Genomic DNA, 27,650 nt, shown 5'->3' with positions numbered 1-27,650 from the left:
TTGAACACCTGAAGCTTTATGAAACACATTACAGTTGCACTCAATGAATAGCTATGGAAGTTTTCTTTATTGATTGCTTGATGTGTAACAATAATTGGCATTTTTTTCACACATTACAAAAAATTATACTTGGCTCAGTATGCAATCTTTAAGCATAGCCATATTATTTAACAAAAGAAGGGAAAAACCTATTCTACCCAATACAGCATTTACAAATGCACAAAACATGCCACTTTGGCTTGTATATTGTCTAGATTAAAAAAAAAAATCTCTTTTTAACATAAATAAGTTAGTATAATTTTTCAGTGTCTTTACAGAGTTATGTACACAGGTACACTTCAAATGGTTTTGTTTCATACACTTACACAGGCAATGAAGAAATACTGTTTAAAGATGTAGTATCCATTTCCATTATTCCACAAGTGTGCTTTTCTTTACATGCGCTTTCCTTTAAAAACACTATTTTCCTTTGGGCAAATTAACAATTAAAGAAGATTAAATAAAAAAATTATTTCTTTTTTTGTGTGTCTGTGAAGCTACTTATCAATCTTTAAAAATACTTCAGGATTTCAAATTGTTTTTACTGTGTCTACACAGCTCAAAGAGAAAAGAAAACTAAGACATTTTCTCAACAAATTTGGTAAATGTAGATGGTCAGTTTTGGGCATTCAGAAATCTCCATCATATGCCCCAGATTTTTGCTCAAAATTACTTGAAGTGATTACCAAACTGCTGAATAATTAACTGGTATATTCCAATTTTAAGGGAAACTGGGGGGCGGGGGGGGGGGCGCAGGGTTAGAGACACTGAGAAAAACAGTTGTTACTGTTTTTTTGTTTTTAAAGACATTTGCTAGTACATAACGGAATCATAAGAACTCCCAAATAAGAATAAGCTTCATGTAAAAATAAATAGCAATTATTTGTAGCCAGTTTTCAAATTTTGATTTTAAAAATGAAATATCAGTGTCACTGAAAAGGACATTACATCTTTAAAAAAAACAGTTGAAGCCCTTCCCCAAAATTGCTTCGGTTATGCAAGTCAAATATTTTTCTCCTTGCTATAAACAGAAGCAAGTTCTTCACCCCCACCCAGGCCAATTCCTCATCCCCACCCTGCCCTCCCTTCCCCAATGTTTATGTGCTACATAAAAGGTAAAAACTATATACACAGGTAGTACAATGAAGCAAATAAGGAAAAACCTAATTGCACGATGCTACATCCAACGCTTTTAGAGGCAGGTCATTTAAGAGTGCCTAAAATTTTAGTGTTATGGTGTTGTTGCTTTTCAGTGCTTATACAGGATGTCTGTTCCATGGAGTCAGCGATATGTATTTAAATTTTTTCTTGTATATCTTCCTTGCTTCATCAAGCAATGACGTATCTGATAAACAAGGAAACACATTCTTAATTCTGCAAAAGAAACAAGAGAGAAGAATTAGGGGAAAGCACATGATTGACATTACCAATAAAGTACAGGAATATTTTGTCACTATCTTATTTGGGAAATACCTAAGTGATGTAAAGAGAAAAGTATGTACTAAAAAGTTTGATGACTATGGTCATCCCCACCGACCACCGAACATTGTCTTAACTGGATTTTTGCTCTCCTCTGTGTTGTGTTAACACAGGGGTTCTTAATAAGTGGGCAATTTTACCCAGCTCCCCTCACCCCCAGGGGATATTTGGCAATATTGAGACATTTTTGATTATCACAACTTAGGGAAGAGGATTGCTACTGGTATCTAGTAGGAAAGGCCAGAGATACTGCCAAACATTTTAAAATGCACAGGACAGCCTCCTGCATCAAAGAATTATTCGGCCTAAGATGTCAATAGTGCAGAGGTTGAGAAATTCTAAGCAAGAATCTGGGTCAAAGATAGTGAGAAAGAAAGGAAACAGGAAAATTCAGAAACTCTTAACACTTAAGAGTAACATCATTTTCTAAATTTGAAAAACACTTGGAAATGTAACTTGTGAAGGCCTCCAGAAGAAAATTCTATTAACATCGGGGGTCTTTCCCCCAAACATTCTACTTTCGGATTCATATGAATGCTTCTGAAGAGATCCTTACTACTATTTCTAGTATTCTCTGAATTGGCAGCATTACCAACAAATGCCTCTTGTATGTCAGAATGGAGGCACATCAAAACAAAATCCAGTAGCTATGATACACGGGCCTCATGAGTTAGACGGACAAGTCACAAAAAACAAAAAAGCTACAGATGTTAAGCCTGTTCCAGAAAAATTTTCATCCAATTTTCCATTTTCATCCAACTTTCCAATATTACACTTTGAAGTGTAATATTAAGGGTCTACAATGCCATTTTGTATTAGTTTTGAAAAATACCAGATATATGTGGAGAAATCATATTATGATGTTATGATCTGAAAATACAACAAACCTAAATTCCGTTTTAACCTGGATAGTCTGTATTTTTAAATTTTTGTGAGAATTTTAAAAATTAGGGCTGGGGATTTAGCTCAGTTGGTAGAGTGCTTGCCTTGCATGCACAGGCCCTGGGTTCAATCCCCAGCACCACCAAAAAAAAATAAAATAAATAAAATAAAAATTTTTTAAAAAATTAAGTTGAACATTTATTTATTAAGATTCTTTTTTTTTTTTTTTTTTTTTTATCCGAGGCTATGAGTGTGCTTTGGGGAAAACAAGGGTCACAATCCTTGTTTACAAGAAATTTATAAACTATTAAGATTTGCACCCTGATCATTATGAATAGCCCAATGTATTTAAATTTGAAGGCTAAATTATTCAAATTAGCTATTTGGGGTGATAAGATTTTTGTACATGGAAAAATCTCCACTTGTGCTAGGTAGACATACACTCACCAGTCCTAACATCTACTATCCATTTCCCCTACAAATACCCAAATCATCCTGTTAATAGCACAATTAGCATACACAGGATGATGTGTTCCTGGATGACAATTCTGGAAGTTAATTTTAACTTCAGCTTTGCAACTTCAGTGTTATCAGAAACTCTGTAGAACTTTAGTACTTTTGAGCTTTCCATTTTGGTTTTTTAAAATACAAAGTTTCCTTCTCTCTCCCCAAAACTTACCAGAAAACAGGGAAAGTGACAACTTAAAAAAATGATAAGGATAAAAGAACACAGCACACCACCCTATTCGCATTCCTAATGCCTTGCCTAATCAAATGTGAGCTATTTGTACCTAACTTTCCCCTCAACAGTTAAATGTAATCATTTATTTACCATTTTTCTATGTATGGCTCAAAATCTATTGACTCAACTTGAACCTCTAAGAAATGAATTCTCATGAAGTGGGACTGAGGGATACCCCAGTTCTTGATCAGATAGGGAAAGAATCTATTGTTCCCAACGTGTTTTGGTGGACCCACAGAGATATTACCTTCCTATCTTTGGGGCCTTAGTTATAAGCACTTGCCTGGGAAACTGACTCTGGTTGTTGAATGTTTCAAGGGAGAATCATACTAGGAACTAGATACTTTGGAGAATTACAGTATCCCACATAGTGTTTTCCAGCCTTCCCCAGTCAGTGCTACTTTTTTGATTTAAAAAAAAAATTTAAAAACCTCAAGTTACTAATCTGCTAGCAACCAGAAAAATCGTGTATTGTACGGTTTGCAGGCCCACGGGTGCAGGATGCGCAGCCCAGTTCGGGTGTCAGTTCTGAGCTCTTTTAGTGATCAACCCACCGAGCTGGAGCTGTTTACGTTTGACGTCTTCGGAGGCCCGGCTTCTTGGGAGTCTGCTCCACAGAACCAGCACTTGGGGAACCGTCTGAAACATTTTCTTCTGTTCTGTTGGCTCTTTTGTTTTGAGAAGAAGAATCTATGGGTAAAGGGAATTTTTCAAAAAAGAACAGACACAACCTTTATTAGTAAAAACAATGGCTGACAGAAGTTGTTCAGGGAATGAAAAACCCACCACCTCCACCCACAATTCTAGAATCGTCATCCCCAGTGGCCTTTAAGGGCACAAAATGAAGTTGTTTCTACATAACAGAAAGCGCATTCTACACCCCACATATATCTACCCCTCCCCCATAGCTAAGAGGGAGACTGTCGATAAACATCACAACTTTGTCACACACCTACAGCTGGCTAGGAGGGATGCGATGTGTTAGGGTTGGGAAAAAACAGGATCTTACCACCTCCGGTTTTTTACTTCAAAATCATAAACAGACAAGCAGTCAGCCAGGTAGCGCTTAAAACACTAAGATTAACAAAGCCTGCTCCACTCCGCACCCCGCCCCGCGACCAAAAAAAAAAAAAAAAAAAAAAAACCACTAAATCAGAATATGCTGAAAAGCAAACTGAAGTTAATACGGTCAGGCAGGCAAAGAGACGCTCCAGAAAGATAATTTTATGTTTTTGAAAGGGTCATTACCATCTGTTGCGGGTCGCTTCCTCATCCCTGCGCACTGCTCCGCTAACCCCGTCTGGCTGTCTGACGGGTCAGTCTTTGGGTCTACCAAGTGCGTGTCCTCTGAGTTTGCCTGGGACCCAATTAAAGGCACCGCCTGGCGGTTCCCGCTGACATCCTGGCTCTCCGGCGCCGGCACCTTGCAAGCGCCTTTGGGGGGCCGCGGGGGTCTGTAGTAGAACTCGGGCAAGCTGCCCTTCTCCACCTCTTGCCACTCGTATTTGCCCTCCAGGGGCTTATGGTTTTGAAAATCGAAATTCCACTTGCGCTGGCTGGCCTCTTCCATATCTCTGCAGTGCTTCTCCAAGTCCCGGGTTAACTCTTCGTGATTCACGGGACCGAAGAGGTTTCTGCAGGCGGAGGGCTTAGGGTGCTCAGCCTGTCTGGCGTCCATCCGCTCCAGGCTCGGGCTCCCGTTAGACACTCGCACGTTTGACATTTTCCTCCCGGTCGGGTCTTGACCGCCTAGCTCGATTTCTCAAAAAACAAAACCGAACACAACAAAACACCCCGAAGCAGTCCGGACTCCTCTTATAAGCCCTGCGACTGCCCTCAAAGCCAAGAGAAACAAGCCCCAACGAGTAACTGCCCGAGCCTCAGGAGCGCGCAGGTCTGGGGGAGTGAGTGCGGGGACGCCCGGGACAGACAGCCAAAAGTCTCCGCCGATCAAGCGTACGGGCGAGCGGGAGGGCGGGGAAGGGAGGGGAGGAGGAAGGAGGAGGTGGCAAAGCCAGTCCAAGTCCAGGCTGGTGCAACCCCGCGGTCCCGCGAACCCAGCCGCTCTCCAAACCTTGCCGCGGTCGGAGTCGCGGAGCCGTGAGAAAGTGGGGAGAAGGGAGGGGGAGAAAAACACCCCGAAAAGACGAGCCCCCTTTTTTAGTTGCCCAATATGGCGGTGGTAGGGAGGCTGACGAAGAAGAAAATGATTGACACGGCAAGTCTATTTAAACAGAGGAGGAGATCCATTGGTCGCGGCGCCGGGAGCCGCCCAGCCGAGGCTGGCAAGCGCGGTCTTAAGGTGGCCCCGGCGCGGTTCCGACGCCTCTCCGCGTTCGCGAGCGCGCGACTCCCAGAGCGCTGCCAGGAGATTGGCTGGTCGCGTGACTGCTGGAGGTGTACTGCTGCCAACAAACCTGCTCTGGCTGGCCTCGGAGAAATTACAAATAAGACAAACAAACTAGCCAAACGGCCGGGAAGCTGGGGAGGGGCCTGGGGCATGGGGTTCTCGTCCCCGCGCTGCGCTAGCTGGCGCGCGGCCGCTCCTAGCCGCGAACTCCCTCTCCTCGCCCGGGAAACCAGGGCCTGGACCGTGTAATCTCCAAGGTCGCTGGCAGCTCTTTTGAGCCTCAGTGGCCAACTCATTTAGCCCTTACTCGCCGTGCTGGGGATGCGGGCGGCTGCGGGGAGGAGGCAGGCGATGGGAGTAGTAGCACCAGCTCGGCCCTCCCGGGTGGCCCCCATGAGTGCCGGTGGCCGGGAATCCTCAGCTGAGCGCCAGGACCCTCACGCCAGGCTGCCTTAGCTTGGGGAAGAGGGTGGGCAGTGGTTAGCTCAGCCTTAACCCAGAAGTTTCTGCTATCCTAGGAGAGGCCAAGGGCTTAGGCAAGAAACCAGAGCGAATGTCTTTCTGTAAATTAGCTGGGAATAGACGCAGCATTTATAATGCATTCTGAACCCACACTTTCCCTCAGTAAACTAAGAGTCTCAAGATCAAAAATTCGACTGGTCTCAAAAGTTCCTTAATAAACTCTACAGCGGTCTCAGATACATTTAGTTTTGAAAAAGCAAGGTTACACCCTGGCTCAGGTTCTTGCTTCTCAAGCACAGTTGAGGCCATTGACATTGGCTGCGTGTGGAAACTGTCTCTATACTTTACAATTCTTTCCCGGGTTGTGGCCATTTCCTCTACCTGAGTCCAGCCGCCAAATACAACAGCTCCTTCCTCCCCTTTTCCCTCTTATATTCGCTGCTCCAACCCACACTGAACAATAATTCAGATGCAAAAGAATGCTTTTATAAAGCTGCAAGCTGTTATTGGTGAGAATTATTTCCCTAAGGATCAAAGTCCAGATTATGGTGTATAAAACCATTACAACTTTGTCCTAATATCCAATATTATTATCTGGACATTTCTGGGATCCTCTTTGCAACTTGGATTTTATCTATCAATGTGGGCTTGAACGAGGTGATGGAAATTACAACAGGATGGGCAGGACTGTCATTGCTGGGACAGAGCTCAACGGGGCTTTAATTGCCTCCTCACTAACATTACCAATATGGATAATCTTGTTTTGGGCCAAAGTTAATAAATGTTATTGGAAACTAACCTTCTGTTTTAATTTTTCACAGCAATGATGTATTCTTATCACTTATGCTATAGATGTGTTTGATTTTAACTTGTTTTCTTAGTCACATTTTAGTTGTCCATGTTGTATGCCTGCCTCACCTCATACACTCAGAATGTTACAGCTGGAACAGCCCTCTGGGACCCTGTGGTTTAACCCTCTCTTTTTAACACGAGGAAATTGAGATTCAGAGAGGTTTCCTGTCCAGGAACATACACAGAGGTGGTAAGAGAGCCAGGACTAGCTCAGGTCTCCTGACTTTCTGCCTGGTTCATTTTCTGTTTCTTTCCTTTCTGGTAATCCCAATCAGTGTAAGGTTTTGTCTGGATTTGTTTGTGCTGTAGTCTGCAGATCCTCCTCTCCTACAGGGATCCAAAATGGCTCCTTCCTAGCCTGGACAGCCTGCAGATGATTCCTTCATGTTGCTGTGGTCACTGGATATTTAAATGCAGCTGTCTTTGGCCTTTGGTATCACTATCCACTAGTTCAACTGAAAAACAGATTCCAAAAATACAGGAGTGATACCCAGAGAATAGTGAAGGAGGCAATGTCCAGAACTACTGGCTTCAATATCAGGACTTCCTAACTAACTGACAGAAAGGAGTTCACCTAGGGTCAGAGCAAGAGGTCTCATAGTCTTTCTTTTTTCTTTTCTTTTTTTTTTTTTTTTTTTTTTTTTTTTTTTTTTTTTGAGACTGTAGTCTCGTTATGTAGGCTGGCCTTGAACTTCTGGACTCTGCCTCCCAAGTAGCTGGGACTACAAGCTCACATACCATTGCATCCCCACTATTTTTTTCTACATTTAATGCTCCCACTTAATTTATTAGAGTGGGGATGAGGGAAGAAGGGAAAGGAAAATTAGTGTGGATCTTACTATCATAAAATATACCCCAGCCCTGAAATTAGATAATATCCAAATTTTAAAAGAATCACTAGACTGCAGACATATGTACACAAACTATCCCCTATATATAAATGGAGAAATTCCAGAATACTTCACCTTGCCACAGTTGTGATTTTACTCGACATTTATATCTATATGAAAAAGAAAATTAATACTTCCATTCCCTACACAAGCTCAATCTTTCAACTGATATATAGGCGCTCCATTTTGTTGCTCTGTTAATCTTAGAGTCATGGTCATGCCACCTTAAGAAGTCTGGCTGCCAACAGAAAGGCTGTGCTTACACCGACCTCACTATGATCTAAAGTGTTTTGTTTACAGTCAAGGCACCCGAGATCTGTACAGCAAATAATGAGAAGGCAGGCGTCTGCTGTAGTAGCGCCGAAGCGTGAAAAAAATACTATGGAGTCCCTGAAGCAAAAGGGAACGTGGAGATCAGAGCGCCATCCTCCTGTAGGAAGCTGGCAGCTGCAAAAGAATAAACTCAGGGAGAAAAATTTCACACAGACGGTGGAAAAGCACAGCCTGTGTAGAAGAGAAAAAGTTTCATGCTACATTGCTGTAAAATGGGCTCTGCTTCCCCAAGACCCCTAACCTTCTGTAATGTTTTTCTTGTCATTTTCACTTCTGGTAGTTTCCTACTAAGAGATGAGAAGTGTCATATAGGCTACCCCAGATTTCTTTGTCTTTCACAAGATCAGGAAAGAGACAGACAAAGATGGAATAAAACTTAAAAGAAACACTAGTGTAGCAAACAAGTGTCCAAATGGGGTGGTTGGGCAAACAGTGTCAGTTCAGCTCCAAGATGCCTCCTCTCATGGAGAAATTATGTAGCCCCAACTGCTTCTACAAAGATACAGATTACCTTGCCCAGTTGTCCCTCCTACCTCAAGTACACAATTTTAATCCTTTCTCAAGGATGTTTATAGTGAGGCAGCTTTAAATAAATTTACCATTCCCCTAAACTGACATATTTTTAGAGTTTGGCAATTTCACAATCATCTGTTTCTGACACTTTTAATTCAATTTAACAAATATTTACTGAGCACCTTCTATTAATAATAAATAAGTGAAATATTATAAAAGGAGGTGAAACACATTATGGAGAAGCAATAAGCAGGGAAGAAGGAAAGAGTGTTATGGTGGTCAGGGAAGGCCTCATTGACAAATGGTATTCAAGAGAAAGTCCTGAGGATATGAGAAATAGCCAAGCAGATATCTAGGGAGTGTCCCCAAAAAGGGAACAAGTACAAAAACTCTGAGGTGGGGCAGAGCAAGGGGGGAGTGGTATCACGGGCCATAGATCCTCTAGGACCACATAGGCCTCTATAGGGCTTTTATCCTTGACTGAGTGATAAAGATACTGGGACATTTTAAATAGGGGAATGATGTGATCTTACTATACATAAGGTATTTCCCAGAGCATTATTCCTCAGCTTGGGGAGAAAAGAGATAAATAAGGCATAATCCCTGCCTGCGGAGAGTATACACCCTAGATGGTGTATACTAAAAGCTATACAGGTTAGAATATAATGCTATAGGATACAAAAGAGAAGAATGAAAAAATCTTCATGGAAGAGGTTATGTGTTAGATCTTGAAGAATAAGAGAAATTTTAAGATTATAAGTATAAGGGGCAGTAAGGTGGGAAATGGGATCAGTCGTAGGCCAGTCAGGGCACTCTAAAAAAAAAAAAAAATCTATGAAATCTCTGTTACTTAGTCAGCAGTGGGAACCAATGGAGCTTTTGGTGAAGACAGTGACATGATCACTGCCCAAACTTGTCTCCTGAACAGAAGCAAACCTGGGTCCTGGGCCTGGGTTGGAGTTCTGGGGTTTGGATTTGTGAGATGAAATGATCTGAAGAAGGTTAGGCTGAGGGTGATCTGAGAAACAATGTCTAGGGGCAGAGCTAAATGAAAAGCTGGGCAGATAGTTCCACTGTGATTTAGCCAGAAAGGAGCTAGGATATGGGCAGAGTACAGGTGGGAGGCAGAAAGGCCAAGAGACAGGGTTTGAAGCAGAGAGTAGGAAGCCATCTGGCATCACCTCCTGACTTTCAAAGGCATAGCTGCAGATGCTTTGGGGTGCTTACACCCTTGACAGTGAGTAGGGAGGTAACTATTAAGGGGGCTTAAGCTGCCTCAGACAATCAGATCTTTGTATTTGGAAGTGGTCTGACAGCAAGGTAAAGAATGGGTGTGACGAGCCTAGAGAGGTTACACAGGGAGGTAATTTGGGAGACTGCTGCATGCTGAAGCAACAGCTATAACAGCCTGAAGTAGTGCTGTGGAAGCAGGAATGGAAATCTAGGAGCACATGCAGATTACCTAGGTAGTTGAAGGAAGACTGGATAGGAAGACTGGGAGTGATAGAGAAATGAAGGATTGATTTCCGTTCTCAATTTTGGGTATAATCATGCACTTAGCTAAAGATGTGATACAGAGGCAGAATGTAATACAGACTGTTAGCACTTCATCAAAATCCACCCTCACTTTTTCCCTTAATATCAGAATTGTACTGGGCTTACAGTTCCCCAGCTACTTGAAATTTCCCAGTTTCCTTTGCTGTAAGGTGTGGTCTTATTGCAATGAAGTATAGTCCAATAGAATATAAGCAAAAATGAAATGTGTCTTCCAGGCCTAACAAAACCTGCCACACGAGTCCTCTGATTCTGCCACTCTCTTCCCCACCCACCCCTCCACCCACAGGTTAGAAAAGCAAAAACTAGTGCAACATTGGAACATGATAGAGTACCATCAACCTGGGACCCTAACCTGATCCAAGAGAAAAATATATTTTTATTTTGGTGAACCATTATTTTTAGTTTATTTGTTTTAGCATATTCCACTCAATCCCAACTAATACAAAGAGGAAATTTTGGGAGGTAGAGGATAGGGAAGATTAAGAATTTGGTTTGTGCCAGAAGTGGTGGTGTATGCTTGTAATCCCAGTGGCTTGGGAGACTGAGGCAGGAGGATCTCAAGTTCAAAGCCAGTCTCAGCAATTTAGAAAGGTTCTAAGCAATTTAGGAAGATCCTGTCTCAAAATAAAAAATAAAAAGGGCTAGAGATGTGTCTCAGTGGCAAAGCATCCCTGGGTTCCATCCCTAGTATCAATAATAATAACAATAATTTGTAGCTGACACGGAGGCTTCTTGGAAGCAAAGCAAAAGGATTGAAAATTAAGACAAGGTGAGTGTAGTGGCATACCTGTAATCCCAGCAACTCGGAAGATTAAGATAGGAGAATCACAAGTTTGAGACCAACCTCAGAAATTTAGCAAAACCCTCAGTTACTCAGTAAGACTCTATCTCAAAATTAAAAATAAAGAGGGCTGGGATGTGACTCAGTGGTAAAGCATCCCTGGGTTCAATGCTCAGTACCAAAAAATAAAATTTAAAGTCAGCCTTGGCAATTTAGTAAGACCCTGTCTCAAAATTAAAATTTTAAAAATGTCTGGAATGTAGCTCAGTGGCAGAGCATAAGGCTCTGGGTTCAACCCTCAGTGTCCACTGCCAATACATACAAGAATTTGGCTTATTATAGTTCATATATGCATTGAAATTAATTTCATTACCAGAGAAAAGAATAAAGGGTATGTTCTTAAGAGGACAAGAGAGACAATACTGAGATATTAATCTGACGTAAAATGTGAGAGGATGCCATGGTTAATGGCACTCTCTGAGATCTACCCATATTTACAAATGTGCCAAGTCAGATCCTAAGTAGATTAAAGATTGCATGGGTATGGGACTACGGATGGATGTGGTATCCTCAATTCTTTATGTCACTTTTAAGGTGGGTACACTCATTGTTAACTCACTGTTCCACATGTCCTACTCTCAGAGTCAGCAGATTGTGACCCTATTTCTTTCCTGAAATTGACCAGATAAGGGGAGAGAGGAGGTGGCTATCTGACCTAAACTTGGCTAACTAAATTCTTCCTCCAGGAAATTTGGAATCAGGTCTCAGAAATTTCAATTAGTAAGTTGCAAGTTAGAGACTAATAAGGTAATGTAGACTTGGGATTGGAAGTGCCCTTTTAAGAACATTATCTTCAGCCCATGTGTGATGGAGATGCAGATAAAGTCTGTCTGCAGAATGTCAGAAGAGAGAAAAGGACATGCAAAGAGGGTCAGAGAAGAGAGATGAGTTTTTAGAAAGGCAGATAACCTTCAGTAACCAAAGCCTCCTCAATTTCTGAATCTTGCAGCCCATAAGGTCCCACTCCCTGCATTTAAGTTAAAGGAAATAGTCCTTGTACTTAGAGAACAATTTCCCTCTTCTGCTCCAAGCTAGTTTGTTATGGGTTTCTGTTAGTTTAACCCAAGGTATCCCTGATTAACACAATACTTTACATATTTGAAAGTAGCTTCCTCTTGAGTCATCACATTTGATCCTGCTAAGAACCCAGTCCTAAGGCAAAGGCTACTATCTTCTCCTGCAGATAAAACACTGAGATAGAGGACTGAGTGTTCCAAAGCCACAAAAGAGTAGAGTTGGCCTAAAACTAGGGTTGCTGCTCTTACAAAGTCCATTTTGTTTTATTTTTTGCTATTCTTATTTTTTGTTTGTTTGTTTGTTTTGTTTTGTTTTGTTTTTAGAAAGGGGTGCTGGGGGTTGAACTCAGGACCTCACACATTTTAGACAAGTACTTTACAAGTGAGTTACATCCCCACCCCCTCCTGAAGCCCATTTTAGAAGATAAAATGACTTGGTGAGTTTGCAAATCATCACTGATTGGCTTAATCTATTTATAATGAACTATTTACAAAAAGAAGGTTCTGGGGGAAATCTGATTCAAAATCCTGGAAAGAGAAAGGTAGCATATTGGGACAGGGGTCTAGATTTAAGCCAAGTGCTTTGATGCACACCTATAACCCTAGCTACTTGGGACGCTGAGAAAGGAGGATTACAGGTTTGGCTAGCCTCAGCAATTTAGCAAGAACTTGTTTCAAAATTTTAAAAAGGGCTGGGGATGTAGCTTAATGGTAAAGCATCCCCAGGTTCAAAAGAAAGAAATAGAAAAAAATAAAAAACTAGACTCAAGAAAGTTTTAAATCTGGTAAGTTTAGAATTTAAAGAAAAAAATGCATTGGCAACTTTTAGCAAAAGAAAATTTTTCATCTTCAAGGAAAGTATAGTAAACAAATGTAAATTTACCAATATTGCCAGTGTCATAAGAATAGGAAATAAATAACAAAACATGAATTCATGCCATATACATAATTTAATTTCCAAAATTGAAATGTAAGTGGACAACTTCTATGACAAAAATATGGAAATTAGTAACAATAAATACATCTGCCACAAATACACCATTTTAAACTATAATTCTGTTCTTCACATTGAGAAAACATGAAGAATATTGTCCTTAATTCTAATCTTAGTCTTTTTGCCCACTTTTTGCTTCTGATTTCTCTCTCTTTCTCTCTCTCTCTTCCTCTCTCTCTCATGATTCACATGGATATTTGTTTATTTCTACATTCATTAAATTTTTAATGAGCTTTTAGCAGTTGCCAGACTCTCTGGGGACACAGCAGAAAACAAAGATAGCCAAAGTTCCTGCTGTCATGGAATGGGGCTTACACTCAAGTGTGAAAGGCACACAGTGCACAAATACATAAGCATAATATGTCATATTATTATAAATGCCACAAAAGACAAACACACTATTTAAGGGTATGGAGACACAGTTATGAAGGAAAATGTTATATTAACAGGAAAGGACTTTTCAACAAAGGGACATTTTAGTATAGACCTGAATAAAATGAAAGCATGAACCCTGTAATTTTCCGGGTCTGAGTAAGAGCAGATAGCAAATCCAAAAACTCAAAGGTAACAATGTACCTGGGATGATTGAGGGACAAGAAGATAACTAGTAAGCCAGAAACAAAGTGACTAGTGGGTGGGAGGTAGATGGAATCAGAGAAGAATTGAGGGGCCAGATGATGTAAACTTTATACCATGGTAAAGATTTTGGGGGCTGGGGTTGTGGCTCAGCAGTAGAGCGCTTGCCTACTGAATGAGAGGCCCTGGGTTTGATCCTCAGTACCACGTAAAATAAATAAATAAATAAAACAAAAGTATTGGGTCCAACTACAGCTAGAAAATAAATATTTTAAAAAACACCGGATTTTATTCCAATGGAAGTAAGTCATCTTTGAGCAGAGGTTTGATCTGACTTTGGCCAACTTCATTCACTTCGACTGTTGAGTAAAAAGAACTTCAAAGAGGAAAAGAAGAAGTAAGGAGACCAGTTTATAGACTGCAGTAATCTAGATAAGAAGTCATAGTGTAGCAGTAGGTAAAAAGAAGGGTAGAGTTGATACATGTGTTTTTTGAAGATACAGTCAATGGGACTTGCTTAAGATTTGGAAACAGACTGTGCATGAGAGAGAGAAGAGACCATAATGAGTAGGGCTTTTTATCCTCAGTAACTAAAGAAATGTGTGGCTGTTTGCTGAGATGGGGGTTGACAGAGAGATGAAAAATTTTTGCTATGAATATGTTAAATTTGAGATGTCCATGGACATCCAAATGCAGATGCCAAGTAAGGAGTTGATGGAATCCAGGGGCGAGAGGTCTGTGTTGGACATATGAATTTGAAATTTTTCAACACTTAGGTAGTATGATACTAGAAAGCTATGATACTAGAAAAAAATCACCAAAGGGGTGGGTTTAGACAGAGAAAAAGCTAAGCACTAGGCCTTAGGGGGCACTACAACTTCAGAAGTGATCCACAGACCAAGATTAAGTCTTTCTAGGAGAGAGAGATCTATAGATGGAACAAAGCTGTTAGGTCAAGTGAAACAAGGACTACAAGTTGACCACTGCATTTGGCTACTAGAGTCACTGCTGATCTTGATAAGAGTAGTTTTGGGGCTGGGTGAGGTAGTTCATACCTGTAATCTCAGCAGTTTGAGAGACTAAGGCAGGAAGAACACAAGTTCAAGTCCAGTTTCAGCAAATTAGTGGGATTGTCTTAAAATAAAAAATAAAAACGAGCTGGGGGCCAGGGATATAGCTCAGTGGTACTGAGTACTCTGGTTCCAATCCCCAATACCAGGGGGTGTGGTGGGGGGAGTAGTTTTGATACGGTATGCATGCTGTATATACACATCAATAAAATATTTACACATGTACTTAGTCTGAGCACAAAAGAGTTAGGTTTTAATAACAGGAAAACAGGCTAGGAGCAGGCAAAGTATGGGCCAGGGTAAGATACAGATGGGCTTTATATTAAAAATGTGCCACAGGGCTAGGGTTATAGCTCAGTGGTAGAGTGCTTGCCTAGCATGTGTGAGACACTGGGTTCAATTTTCAGTACCATATATAAATAAAAAAATTAAAACAAAGGTTAAAAAATAATTTTTAAAAATGTGCAACATATAAACTACCCTCTCTTCTGTTTTCCTGGTTTCACACTTCTTCCTTCAATGTCTTAACTTTCATTTTTAAAATTGTCAGGCTGATGAATGATCTTCAGCCTCTTTGCAAGTAACCATTTTGGGAGAATATGCTAAGAAAAATAGCGCAGAATTAACCTGGCTTGTGAATCTTACATTTCAACCAGCTAATGTTCTGCTTAGCAAATCACTGCAGAACAGCATCTTCTGAACCCACCACAATAGACTATCTTGTTTATCAAACAAACCAGGTAAATTTTTATTATAAATTATTAGAATATTTAAGGGGCAATAAGTTTACTTCTATTTATTCTTTTTTTAAGTATTTTTTTTTAGTTGTAGTTGACACAATACATTTATTTATTTATTTATTTGGTGCTGAGGATTGAACCCAGGGCCTCGTATATGCTAGGCGAGCGTTCTACTGCTGTTATGTATCTATTGATTACCTACAATGTGTCTACCACTGAGCTACAACCCCAGCCCTTTCTGTTTATTCTTAACAAAAAGCCCTTTCCAGTGTTGCAATAATGGTTCTCCAAATCTCAGTAATCTGATTAGGATCTTCCTGTTTCAGTGGATCAACTGTATCTCCAATGTCAAGTACAATTTTACCATTTGCAGTTTACTGCTGGGCATGGTGGCGCATACCTGTAATTCTAGTGGCTTGGGAGGCTAAGGCAGGAAGATTGCAAGTTCAAAGCCAGCTTCAGAAACTTAGCATGGCCCTTAGCAAGACCTTATCTCAAAGTGCAATATAAAAAGAGCTTGGGATGTGGCTCAGTGGTTAAGTGCCCCTGGGTTCAATTCCTGAACTCAGAATTATACTTTTCAGAGTAGTTTTCTTCCTTTACTGACAAACAGAAACACCCAAAATAGTTAGACCCTCTGTAGCCACATGAGGACACAAAAGGGTCAGTAATAAGACAGAATATTCCCTCCAACCCAACCATATAGTATTCAGAAAGCAGGGAGGTAATTGATCTGCTGCACTGTGCAAACAGCACAGGAAGACTGCACAATGCTAGGACTGTCAGCTCGGATCTAATCTTGCAAATACTCTGAAGCACAACCATATTTATAATCTACTTTTCTAAATGTATATACAAAAGTTTTAATCCCACAAAATGTAACTGAACTCTAAATTTGCAGAGTCTACCTGTTAAACATTTTCAGAAAATTTTCATACATTACCCACATAGTAATCTAAATTTAACATTTATTTCATGATGGAGTGTATTAATGATTATCTGTGCCATTGGTATTATAATACTTATTAAGTGAAGCAGAACAAAGTATAAAAGGTGACTTGTCTATAGTCACAAACAATTCATCAAAAAGTCAAGATAACAACTAAAACCTGATCCTTTTTCACTAAATCTAGTTCCTTTTCTTCAGAAAGCTCTCCACTTTGATACATGCATTGCTCTCATGACAATATTAACCATGATTTCAGATATAAATCCATAGTCCCTAATGTTTTTAGTATCCTCCAAAGAGGCCAATTCTAATGTTCTACATAAAATAAATGCAAAGTTGGTAGCTAGGACCTGAAAGATATGTTTCACAAGTGAAGATCCCAGTGAGATCTTCCACTGTGTTCTATTAGGAGTTCTAGAACAATAGTCATGGAAACTAGCACATCTGCCTATCCAGAGAAAGTGCCCCAACCCCAGGTTGTGGCATGGGTTCTTGATCAAGAGCTATGGGGCCTACTACAGACTACTTTGCCAAAAGAAGGAAGATGGTTATAAGCTAAGCCAATCTTATATTTTCACTCAAGAATTAGAACTGGGAAGTACAGAAAGAACCAGAAGACTGTAGTGAGAAGATAACAGATAGATGCAAAGTAAAGATGTATAGACAGCAGCAGAGTCACCATGTGCTGGGATGATTAATCATGGACTTCAATGGCAAAGGTGTTTAGATCACTCAAATTTCCAATGACTTTCAATTTCTATTTACATGTGACCTTTCAACTTCCCATAGTTTGGCTTTTCATGTTTTGAGGACTTGGTTGGAGAGTTAAAATTCCTGTCACAAATGAACACACATGTACACACACTTCATGGTAATAAGTAAGATTGTTCTTCACAATCAAAACTTACCCAACCATCACATAGAGCAGGTCCAAATTGTGCGAAGGAACCCTCCATAGAATCAGATGCAAGTTCAAACTACCCATAACAGTTACTTTCCATATCCAATACAAATACAAAATTTACCCCAACCAAGCTCACACGAAATATGTGGTGGTTTGATCAAAGGTATATTTCATTCACTTATTATGTATCTATTGTTTACCTACAATGTGTCAGGCAGTATGTCCGGAGCTGGAGTCATATACATAAACAAGCAAGAAAGACAAGACAAAAGGGCTCTCAATTCAGTGGAAAAAGTACAGAAACATCACAAATAAAAAGGGAAACAAATTTTAGAAAATTTAGAGAAACTCGATACAGTTCTGATTGCTTAAATGGTAGATTCTCTTTTGCATCTAAGTCATTCTAAATACAGCTCCTCTATCTAAGCCCAGCTTGTCAGACCTGATGAGATTTACGTCAGTATACTGTTTAACCAAGTGAAAAGACAAGAACAAAATTAAATCATTCTTCAGTGCCTAGATCACTGGAGTATAGTTGGCATAATTAGAGACCAGGGTTAATAACTACTAAGTTCAATATTATTATTTAATTATGACACAGACTTCTCAGGATTTTAAATGTGGTTATGATATTTTAGTCTTAAAAGTTAAACATCCCTTACTGCTTTCCTGTTTTGAGTGATTATCAAAACACAGAAGCAAAGCAACAGAAGTTTAAAATAGAGGAGGAAAGGGAGAAGGTACTGAGTAAAGAGGGAAAGGGATCTAGAAAACAAGAGTCTTAAAAATATGAGTCATCACTATTTGGATCCAGATTTATCACAGGTCTATATTTACCACAGTTTTAGTCATAATCACTTAAAATAAAAATTTAAAAATCTACCAGTACTACTCTATCTTATTTAGTCTAACGTTCTAATACTATTCTATACTGAGTGTTCTGTTGTACTTTCTTAAGCACTGGAGATGTGCTTCAAATACCAACTCATGTGGCTAGGAGTGTAGCTCAATAGCAGAGTATGTTCACAAGGCCCTGGATTCAATCCACAGCACCAACAATGACAACAACAAAGACCTTTACACTTTTCACAACATTGAGTTATGTGGTAACTGCTGAAAGTATTACTGAAGGTGTGAAACCATTTTCTCCTGGGTAGTGGTGATGGCTAGGGACCATTTGAGAAAGACAGCAAAATCCTGGATCAAATTTTAAATTCTGATAAATATGTTTTTTTTAAAATCAATTAATTAATGTATTTGTTCTAATTTGTTATACATGACAGCAGAATGCATTTCAATTCATAGTACACATATGGAACACAATTTTTCATTTCTCTGGTTATTCACAAAGCAGAGTCACACAATTTGTGTCTCATACAGGTACCTAGGGTAATGATGTCCATCTCATTCTACCATCCTTCCTACCCCCAAACCCCCTCGCTTTTCCTCCCTCCTCTTTGCCATATCCGAAGTTGTGAATCTGCTTTTAATTGCACCAAATGTCCTTGATTGCATATATGTCCAAGAAAGAAGCACATGCTCCATAATTAAAGATTCTAAAGCAGCACTGTTTGATAGAAATATGAATATACAATTTAGATTTTCTAGAAGCCATATTTTTAAAAAGTCAAAGTAAACAGATGAAATGACATTTAAACATTGTAATTAATATAAAAATTAAGATTTTTTTTCATTTTTTCAAAATAATTTCTTGAAATCTAGTGTTTATTTTATACTTACAGCACATCTTAATTTGGATTAGCACATTTAAGTGTTCAATAACTATATGTAGGTAGTCATCACCATTTTGAACAGCACAGCCATAAAGAATGACTGAGATATTGAGTACAAATGCCAGTGGAAATATAATTGTTCTAATATTTTTTTTATGGAAACAATACCTTTATTTTATTTCATTTATTTATTTTTATATGGTGCTGAGGATCGAACCTAGTGCCTCACACATGCCAGATGAGTGTGCTACCATTGAGCTACAACCCCAGCCCCTGTTCTAGTATTTAAAAAAATTTTTTTAACTTATACATGGACACAATATCTCTATTTTTGTTTATTTATTTTTATGTGGTGCTGAGGATTGAACCCAGTGCCTCACATGTGTCCTGGCAAGCATTCTGCCACTGAGCCATAACCCCAGCCCCTGTTTTAGTATTTTTTAATATAGTTATTTTTATAGTCTTTATGTAAAGTTTTAGTGGTCTGCTCTTTTTTTTTTTTTTTTTTTTTTTAGAGAATTTTATTTTTAATATTTATTTTTTAGTTCTCGGCGGACACAACATCTTTGTTGGTATGTGGTGCTGAGGATCGAACCCCGGCCGCACGCACTCCAGGCGAGTGCGCTACCAGTTGAGCCACATCCCCAGCCCAAGTGGTCTGCTCTTAACTTTGTTATTTTTGGTGTATCACTTTAAAGAACATAATTGTTTTCCCTGTACAAAGTTTCTTAGCTTCCCTTGCAGCTAGGGGTAGTCATATGATACACGTCCTGGCACTGAGATGTAAAGGGAAGTCCATTAAGTCCTTTGGAAAAGATTTTTTTTTTGCCCTGAAAGGAAGACAGATGCCTCAAGTGAAACCCTCCCCTACCCCATGCACTTTCCTTTCTGTTTGGAACATTTCATATGGAAACATGATGTTTAGAGGTGTGGCAACTGTCTTAGGACGATACAAGTGTCTTTAACACATTGAAGATAACAAAAAAGAAAGGTATCCTTCCTTATCAGAAACATAAATGGAATGAAGAAGCTGGCCATGCAAACAGGAGACAGAAGAAGGCAAAGGCAGAGTTCTTTAGCAGAAGGGAGAGTACGTCAGCAGCAGAGTTGTCCTCAGTGGGCTTTGCTTCAGTAGGCACAACCAGTGTGCCCTTCTTTCTCCCATTTCCCTCCTTTGCTGAAGATTCTCTTTCCTCTGATATTCTTTCTTTAGGTATGACAAGAGTACAGAATTACCCCTAATACTTAAGAGAGAGTAGAGCTAAAAGTAACAGCAAAATTTCTTTGGTGTCCCATGTTTATTAATACTTATTCTTATACAAGCACTGCAATTTGGTCCTAATCTGTGTGCTTAGATTTTTTTAATGCTTTATCTACCATGAAAAAAGAATGTCCTATTACTCAGTAAGTGAGGTTATGTTGTATTGATTCAACTAAGTTTGGGTAATTAAGAGTGCATATCAGATTCATTGTTGAGCAATTCTCTTATTTGTTTGGGGGTCATAATAATTCAAGAACCCAGATTTATTTACCTAAATATGTAAATACATATGGAGTAATTTTTCACTACTTTACAATGTCAGGGTAATTATAGGGGACCAGCCCAGAATGCTGGCTAAAGAAATGATATGGTTAACATTTTCAGCTACTGATTGTGAAAATTTTGGTAAGCATATTTCTTTTTTTTTTAATTGTTGGTCGTTCAAAACATTACATAGTGGTAAGCATATTTCTTGAGTTTTACAGTAAATGGGTATCCAATCAACTAGTTACTTCTTTTATTCATCAAAGGAGTATTTTTTTCAGTAAAGAAATATGCTTCATTTGACCACTTACCAGTCTTACACTATAATTCGTCATGTAAATAAAATAGGAGTCTCAAAGGACTCTCAGTTTTTTATCAATTCTTTATTCAACCCCCATACCTAATTTTCATTAGAACTATTTAATCATGTGCAATAAAAGCATTCAGCTTGTCTTAAGACAGTTGTTTGTCTTGACTAAGTAAGCCCTCGGAGTCAGTCTTAATCATGAAGGTAAACTAGAAATTCACTAGCCTTAATTGCACTTCTCCTTCATGAAGAAAATGTCAGTTCAATACTGGCTTGAAAAACTGGTTATCATCTTACCTCAACCAAGTCAGCCATTCTAGAAAATGGAGCAGAATTTTAAAGTTAATTTCCATTTGGATACAAATGTTTGTTAAAAGTTAGGTTTTAAAACTACTAGATTTACTAAATTTTGCTATCATATCAAACATAATAAGAAAATCCAGAGAATAACTTTTTGAGATCATGGCTTCTCTGTGACTGCTCCTGGAAACATGCAGTCTTCTAAATTTGTCCCCATCTACTCACATGTGCATACATTTTCTCTACTTACTTTCATGTTACTGAAAAACTCACTTTCCTTGTAGCAAACGTCTTGTTACAAATTAAAATCTTCAAATTTGTCTTTGAAAACATAACAGAATCTAATAAACTTGCCAAGTTATTAACATCCATGTTTTTATCCAATTCTTAAGATCCAGGTTTTGCTGAAGCTACTAGTTATTTAATATTTTTTGAGCATATTAAAATCCATCATTAGAAATCCTTTCATAAAGTACTTTCCTGTCTCTTTGTTTTCAAATGGAGCCAGTCACATCTAAAACAGTTTCACCAGATCTCATTTTAAAAGCATCATTGTGTTCTAAGCCCTCTGAAACTGACTTTGAAGGGAACTTCAAACCATTTTTAAAATTAGCTTGTTGGTTTGTGCTTTTTTTTGGCTAATGTTTCTAGAGTCACCTCTTTTTGGTTTCAAAATTTGCATGATCGCCTTCTTGACTTTGCTTGAATCCGTCTTAATCATGCAGGAATCATGCTCAAGGTTTGTTTGACCAACGTGGCCTTAGCTTTAGGCTTACTTGCATTTTTACTATTGCAGAGCCCATATTTTAAATAGATAGCTAAATGCTACCCTATGCATTTGGTTTTCTGTTGCTGCTTAATTCTTGGTTATGATTAAAGTGGCTATCATGTTACGTTCATTATAAACATCTTCCACGACAGCTCTGACATGGCACCGATTTCTGGGTGTTCAGTTTCCATGACCATTCTTATTTTCACTGCTTTCGAGCTGTTACACTTCAACTGTCCTGTTTTAAGCCTCCGGTCCGTGTTTCCAGAAGAAAACATGATTTTCATTACGAATTACACGTCACGGCAGCAAACGAAGGTGCTCCCGGCGGCGGGAAGCGCGACCCAGCTCTTTGCTGGTTGGTAAACACATCGCTGCGCAGGCGCAGTGGTACGTGCTTGGTAGCTTAAAGGGATTTTCGGTATAGTGAGAAAAAGCTAAACAAATCATTGCGTCTTAGGGCGATAAGTTATCCAGATTTTTTGTATTTCACTTTTTTTTTTTTTTAGCTCTTATTTCTAAAAAACTGGTTGTGCGGCCTCCAGAGCCTCACAGAGAGGTTGTGCGCAGAATTCCTCAGCCGCTGAGAAAGTGCCGTTAGCCTCCGGGGTAGTCACAGAAGCCTCAACCGTTCCCTCGCTGACTTTGTTGACCACCGCACTACAGCTCTGGGGATGTGGGAGGCGGGGCAGGGTGGGGCGGGCCTCGAAGCGCCACATAGAACTTCTCCGCGCTCTGGCCTACGCCAAACAACGCGAGATCTGCTGCGGGGAGGCAGACGTTTCTCCCCCACACACCCCGCCCACACAGTCGGTGGCAGTTTGCGCATGCGTTTGACTTTTAGCGCGCAAACATTTCAAAACTTTCCGCCTGGTAATTGGCAGTCAAACTGGACGCTTGAGAATATCCGTCACGTTGATACCGTGGATTCAAGTACACAACACTACACTGTTCGAAAGTTTTAGCTAAAACTCCATTTGGTTGTATGGTGGTCCCTTCTTTCTATTTGTGTGTTGGCCGTGAATTCAGAGGTTTCAGCAAACCCAGTGCCAAAGGAGCGGGAGTGGGACAGAGCCCGTCAAGGTTTTTAAATAAGAGCGATGAGTTTATGTGTTTGGAAACATAACTCTGGGAGCGCCATAAAGGAATGATTCCGAGGGACGAAAGAATTTTTTTCCCCTGAAGATTGTGATAAAGATGTGTGAACTAAGGTAATGCAGTGGGAAGAACCAAAGAATTTTTGAGGTAAATAAAGAGAGTAAATAGCATACCTGAGAAGTGAGGCTAGAAAGAACTGCTGGCAGTAGAGGAAGTTTTTCTTAAAATGTTTATGCATGTTTATAAACAAAAAAGGCAGAAATGCCACACATTTAGTCCATGATGTATCAAGTAGAAATGGGAATGTCCCTAAGAGAGTGAAGCAAGGGAGACTCTAAAAGCCCTAAATCCTGAGCAAGGATTGAGATTGGGACTGAGTAGAACAGTTGAGATACCAACAGGAGTAGGAATTTAGGAACTGTTGTGAGACTTCTCACTAATCTGGCCTCTTTCTCTCTCAGGATACTTGGAACACCTGCGCAAGCACTGGATTTTGCCCAGCGACATCTTAAAGGTACTATATAACAAACACCCAAAGTGCCTTCCTCTTTCTAATGGAGTCCCCTGGCCCTGCTACCCTTCAGCCAGAATGAAGTGTAGATTTCGTGTAATGAAAGGTGGAATTTAAGTCGAGCACAGTGGCTCATGCTTCTATCACAGTGGCTTGGAAGGCTGAGGCAGGAGGATCACAAGTTCAAAGCCAGCCTCAGCAAAAGCGAGGGACTGAGCAACTCAGTGAGACTCTGTCTCTAAATAAAATGAAAAAATAGGGCTGGGGATGTGGCTCAGTGAACATGTCCATGAATTCAACCCTCCCCATCTCCCTGCCCCTCGCCGCCCCCCCCCCAAAAAAAAAAGATGGAATTTAGCTACCAACTTACTCAGATGTGTCGCTGGCACATTACAGAATTATATATGTCTAGCCAATAACTTCCCAGAGGTCCACCTTGCTATTGGGAACAGTTCTATGCAGCTTAGCCTGGAGAGTCATCCTCAGTATCCCAGGGTATTGCTTCCAGGACCACTCAGGAATGCTGAAATCCACATTGCTCAAGTCCCTCACATAATATGACAAAAACATTTGCATATAATCTATGCATGTCTTCCTGTAAACTTTAAATCATCTCTAGATTACTTATAATACTAAATCAGCCTGAATGCTATGTAAATAGATGTTATACTGTATTGTTTAAGGAATAATGAATGACAAGACTACTGTCTGTACATTTGTTACTGTCAGCACAGATGCAAATTTTTTTTCAAATATTTTCAATCTGTTGGTTCAGTCTGAGGATGTGGAATCCATGGATGCAGAGAGCTGACTTCGTGTGTGTGTATGTGTGTGTGTGTGTGTGTGTGTGTATACAAACATGAATGTGTATCTCTGCAAATCTATATATTGTGATGGGGTCTCAGTATGTTGCTCAGGCTGGCCCAAAAATCATAGTCTCAAGCAATGCTCCTGCCTGAGACTCCTGAGTAGCTGGGATTACAGATGTGTGCCACCTCACCCAGCATGACTATCTTTTGATTCTTTGTGTACTGTCTGGAGTCTAAGGCAGCAGAATGCTTATGGAATTCATAATTTTTCTAGGCCCAACAAAGGAATGGCTGATAGGTAAGCAATATGACTTCATCTGTAAGAACATGAAATATGATAAACTACAGGACTGAAGCTAACTATGATGGAGAAGAATGTAGGTATGAATATATAAAATGGAAGTATTTAATAAAAAGCCAGATATGGAATCCAAGCCTGGTGGTGCATGCCTTTAGTTCTAGCTACTCAGAAGGCTGAAATAGGAGGATCTGTTTATCCCAGGAATTTGAGGCCATTCTGGGCAGCATATTGAGACTCTGTATCAAAAGAGTTAAAAAAAAAAAAGAAAAAAGAAAAGAAAAAAGAAGCAGCAGCAGCAGCCAGAGTAGTTTCCTACCAAGCAGTTCTCCTAGAGCACTTCACTTTATTTTGGCAGGTTAGAGTATATCCTGGTAGCTGGGTTAAATATGTGAAATTCATAGGAAAATGCTGCAGGAAGAAAACCCATGGATGTAATAGAATAGTATTTTTGGACTTTATTGATTGGGATCATCCATCTCTGAGGCATGATATCTAAGTATGTTGTCTTAGGAAGTGTGTAGACTGGGAGCCAAATGGGGTTTTATTTTTTTTTAATTTTATTTTTAGTACCAGGGATTGAACCCAGGGCACTTAACCACTGAGCCACATTCCTAGCCCTTTTATTATTATTATTTTAAATTTTGAGACAGGGCCTCGCTAAATTGCTTAGGGCTTCACTAAGTTACTGAGGCTGGCTTCAAACTTACGATCCTCCTGTCTTAACCTCCTGAGCTGGGATGATAGGCATGCACCACTGTGCCCAGCCTGGGGTTTGATTTTTGAGTTTGCCAGTCATTCTGTGCGAGCTCTCAGAGCCTCAGTTTCCCTGATTGTAAAATAAGGATAACAGTCCTTATCACATATTATTATTATTATGACATTTAAAATAAGGTACTATTAGAAAGAGTACATGAGTTTCTCACATAGAACTTGGTATATAGTATATGATAAAAAATTAGTTTCTTGGGGCTGGTGTTGTGGCTCAGTGGTAAAGTACTTGCCTCGCACACATGAGGCACTGGGTTCGATCCTCAGCATCACATAAAAATAATAAACAATGGTATTGTGTCCATCTACAACTAAAAAATATTTTTTTAAAAAAATGAGTTTCTTCTCTCAGCCTCCTGCCACGTTTATGTACTTCACCTACCCAATGAATTGTGGATGCTCTATGGACATAGGTCCATCTTTATTTAGAGAGCCTTAAGACAAGTTCTCTACCTTTCTTGCATGTTAGAATAACGAGGGAGCCTGGCTGGGAGCACCCTGGTGGAGCAGTAGAACTAGGGTCCATGGTTAGCATCCAGCTAACCATGGAACGTGTTGGCCTAGGCCACCAGCGCTATAGGTTAGGACTCCATCTGGGGCTCCACTGACCATTCCAAACCCTACAGAGGCAAAGAGAACCCTTCCAGCTAGGGCAGCTGCTTGTTGAAAGTCATGGTCCAGCTGCTGCTCTTTCTGAAGGCTGTCTTCGAGAAAGGTGCCTGTCTCTTATGGCCCAGGAACAAGGGCATTGCAGCCTCCACAGATGGGGAAGTGGGCCATTGATGTGGTTTTGTATGGAAGGCAGTGTTGACTCTGGGGCTGGTCCTTCTCTACTACTGCTCCTCATTGGCATCACCTTCTGCAACAAATGGCTGACAAAGAGCTTTCACTTCCCCCTCTTTATGACAATGATCCCCCTGGCTGTGATCTTCTTCTTTTCTGCCCTGTCCAGGGCACTGGTTCAGTGCTCCAGCCATAGGGCCTGTGTAGTGTTGAGCTGGACCAACTACCTCAGAACAGTGGCCCCTATAGCACTGGCAACCACACTTGATGCGGGCTCGTCCAACTGGAGTTTCCTCTGTCACCATCTCACTGTGAGTACCGACTACGCCCTGCTGCTTCCCTGAAGGCCAAGCTCTTTGACTGTCTAGCTGCTGTCTGTGCACCTGGCCAATGGGCCAGTTACTCCATCACTTTCTGGGACCAGCCCTTGCTCTCAGCTCCTCCCTGGCTCCCAGCAGCTTTCCAAGAAGTCTCCAGCCTCTTCTATACACCATGACCGAGTTCTCCGCTGTGCTGTTCATCTTGAACTTCTCTTTGATCTTCAAGATGGAGAAGGGGGCTGAGTGCAGCACTGGTCCTGGTGGTTCTCCTCATTGTTGGGAAGCCTTTTCATGTTCATCTACAAGTCCATCCAGTTTCAACATGGAAAACTTCGCCCTGATACTGGGGACCTCATTCATCAGTGGAATTCACTGGACCTTCACCCAGATGCTCCTACAGAAGGCTGAGCTGGGCCTACAGAACCCCATCAATACTATGTTCCACCAGCAGCCACCATGTTTCTGATGCTTTTTCCCTCTTTTTGCCATATTTGAAGGATATAGGGCTGCTCCTATGGGTACTTGGGAGTCTCTCCTTTGGTAGGATTCTCACCTTCAGTTTGGGTTTCTCTGAGTTCCCCTGGCTTCCCGAACCTCCAGCCTCACTCTTTCCATTGCTGGCATTTTTAAGGAAGTCTGCACTTTGCTGCTGGCAGCACACCTGCTGGGTGATCAGACTAGCCTCTTGAATTGGCTGGGCTTTTCCCTCTGCTTCTTGGGAATATCCCTTCATGTTGCCCTCAAAGCAGTACACTCCAGAGGTGATGGTGGATGTAAACCCCTGAAGGGCCTGGACTCCAGCCCTGACCTGGAGCTGCTGCTCTGAAGCAGCCAGCAGGAGGATGAGGACAATGAGGAGGCAGAGCACTTTATGCTCAGAGGCATCAGTGAACAGCCAGGGGAGCAACTTGGATGCAGGCTGCACTGTGATGACCACTTGGCAGCAGCTTGGGGCCCTAGTGGCTCTTTATATCAACTGGGAGAAGTGGCTTGGGAGTCACCTGTGGTGGGGCTAGGTCAGGGGCTTGTGGCTCCTACCCTTCCCTTCTTTTTAGAGCTTAGTCAACTGGATAAACACCAGGCCAGCCTTGGACCTGGTTGGAGCTAGGCCCACACTGTCTTGGTTCATGGTGGAGAAGGAAATGGGTGGGTCTTTCTCAATTGTTGGCCAGGCTCTGAGCCCAAGATTAAGTTTAGAGGCATAGCAGCTTTCTAAGGAGACTGACTTTGAACTACA

General features: G+C 40.6%; 2 protein-coding genes and 1 pseudogene across 4 annotated transcripts in view; 2 read left to right on the top strand and 1 right to left on the bottom strand.

The window, feature by feature from the left end:
- Nucleotides 1-44: 44 nt before the first annotated feature.
- Nucleotides 45-5,355, bottom strand: CDKN1B (cyclin dependent kinase inhibitor 1B). The gene is made up of 3 exons (XM_081310580.1): nt 4,391-5,355; nt 3,697-3,832; nt 45-1,413 (listed from the first exon to the last, which is right to left on the bottom strand). Exons 1-2 carry the CDS (start codon nt 4,863-4,865, stop codon nt 3,711-3,713), a joined length of 597 nt encoding a protein of 198 aa, XP_081166706.1. The 5' UTR covers nt 4,866-5,355; the 3' UTR covers nt 45-1,413; nt 3,697-3,710.
- Nucleotides 5,356-5,843: 488 nt separating this feature from the next.
- On the top strand, nt 5,844-27,239 carry LOC308658192 (solute carrier family 35 member C2-like; annotated as a pseudogene). Its single transcript has 5 exons — nt 5,844-5,933; nt 22,072-22,213; nt 23,383-23,435; nt 26,026-26,408; nt 26,518-27,239. The product of its transcript is annotated as a solute carrier family 35 member C2-like (transcript).
- GPR19 (G protein-coupled receptor 19) overlaps nt 21,994-27,650 on the top strand; it is a gene marked incomplete at its 3' end in the record, with an annotated part of 41,432 nt that continues 35,775 nt past the window's right edge. The window contains exons 1-3 of one of the 2 annotated variants that reach the window (XM_081309834.1): nt 21,994-22,213; nt 23,383-23,435; nt 24,516-24,539. The remainder of the gene's footprint in view (nt 22,214-23,382; nt 23,436-24,515; nt 24,540-27,650) is intronic. The other variant, XM_081309833.1, reaches the window with a different exon arrangement.

The sequence above is a fragment of the Spermophilus citellus genome, assembly GCF_964194105.1.
Source record: "Spermophilus citellus genome assembly, chromosome: 10".
Taxonomy (NCBI): domain Eukaryota; kingdom Metazoa; phylum Chordata; class Mammalia; order Rodentia; family Sciuridae; genus Spermophilus; species Spermophilus citellus.
The sequence above is the reverse complement of the archived record's forward strand: the minus strand, read 5'-3'. Positions and strand labels throughout refer to the sequence as shown.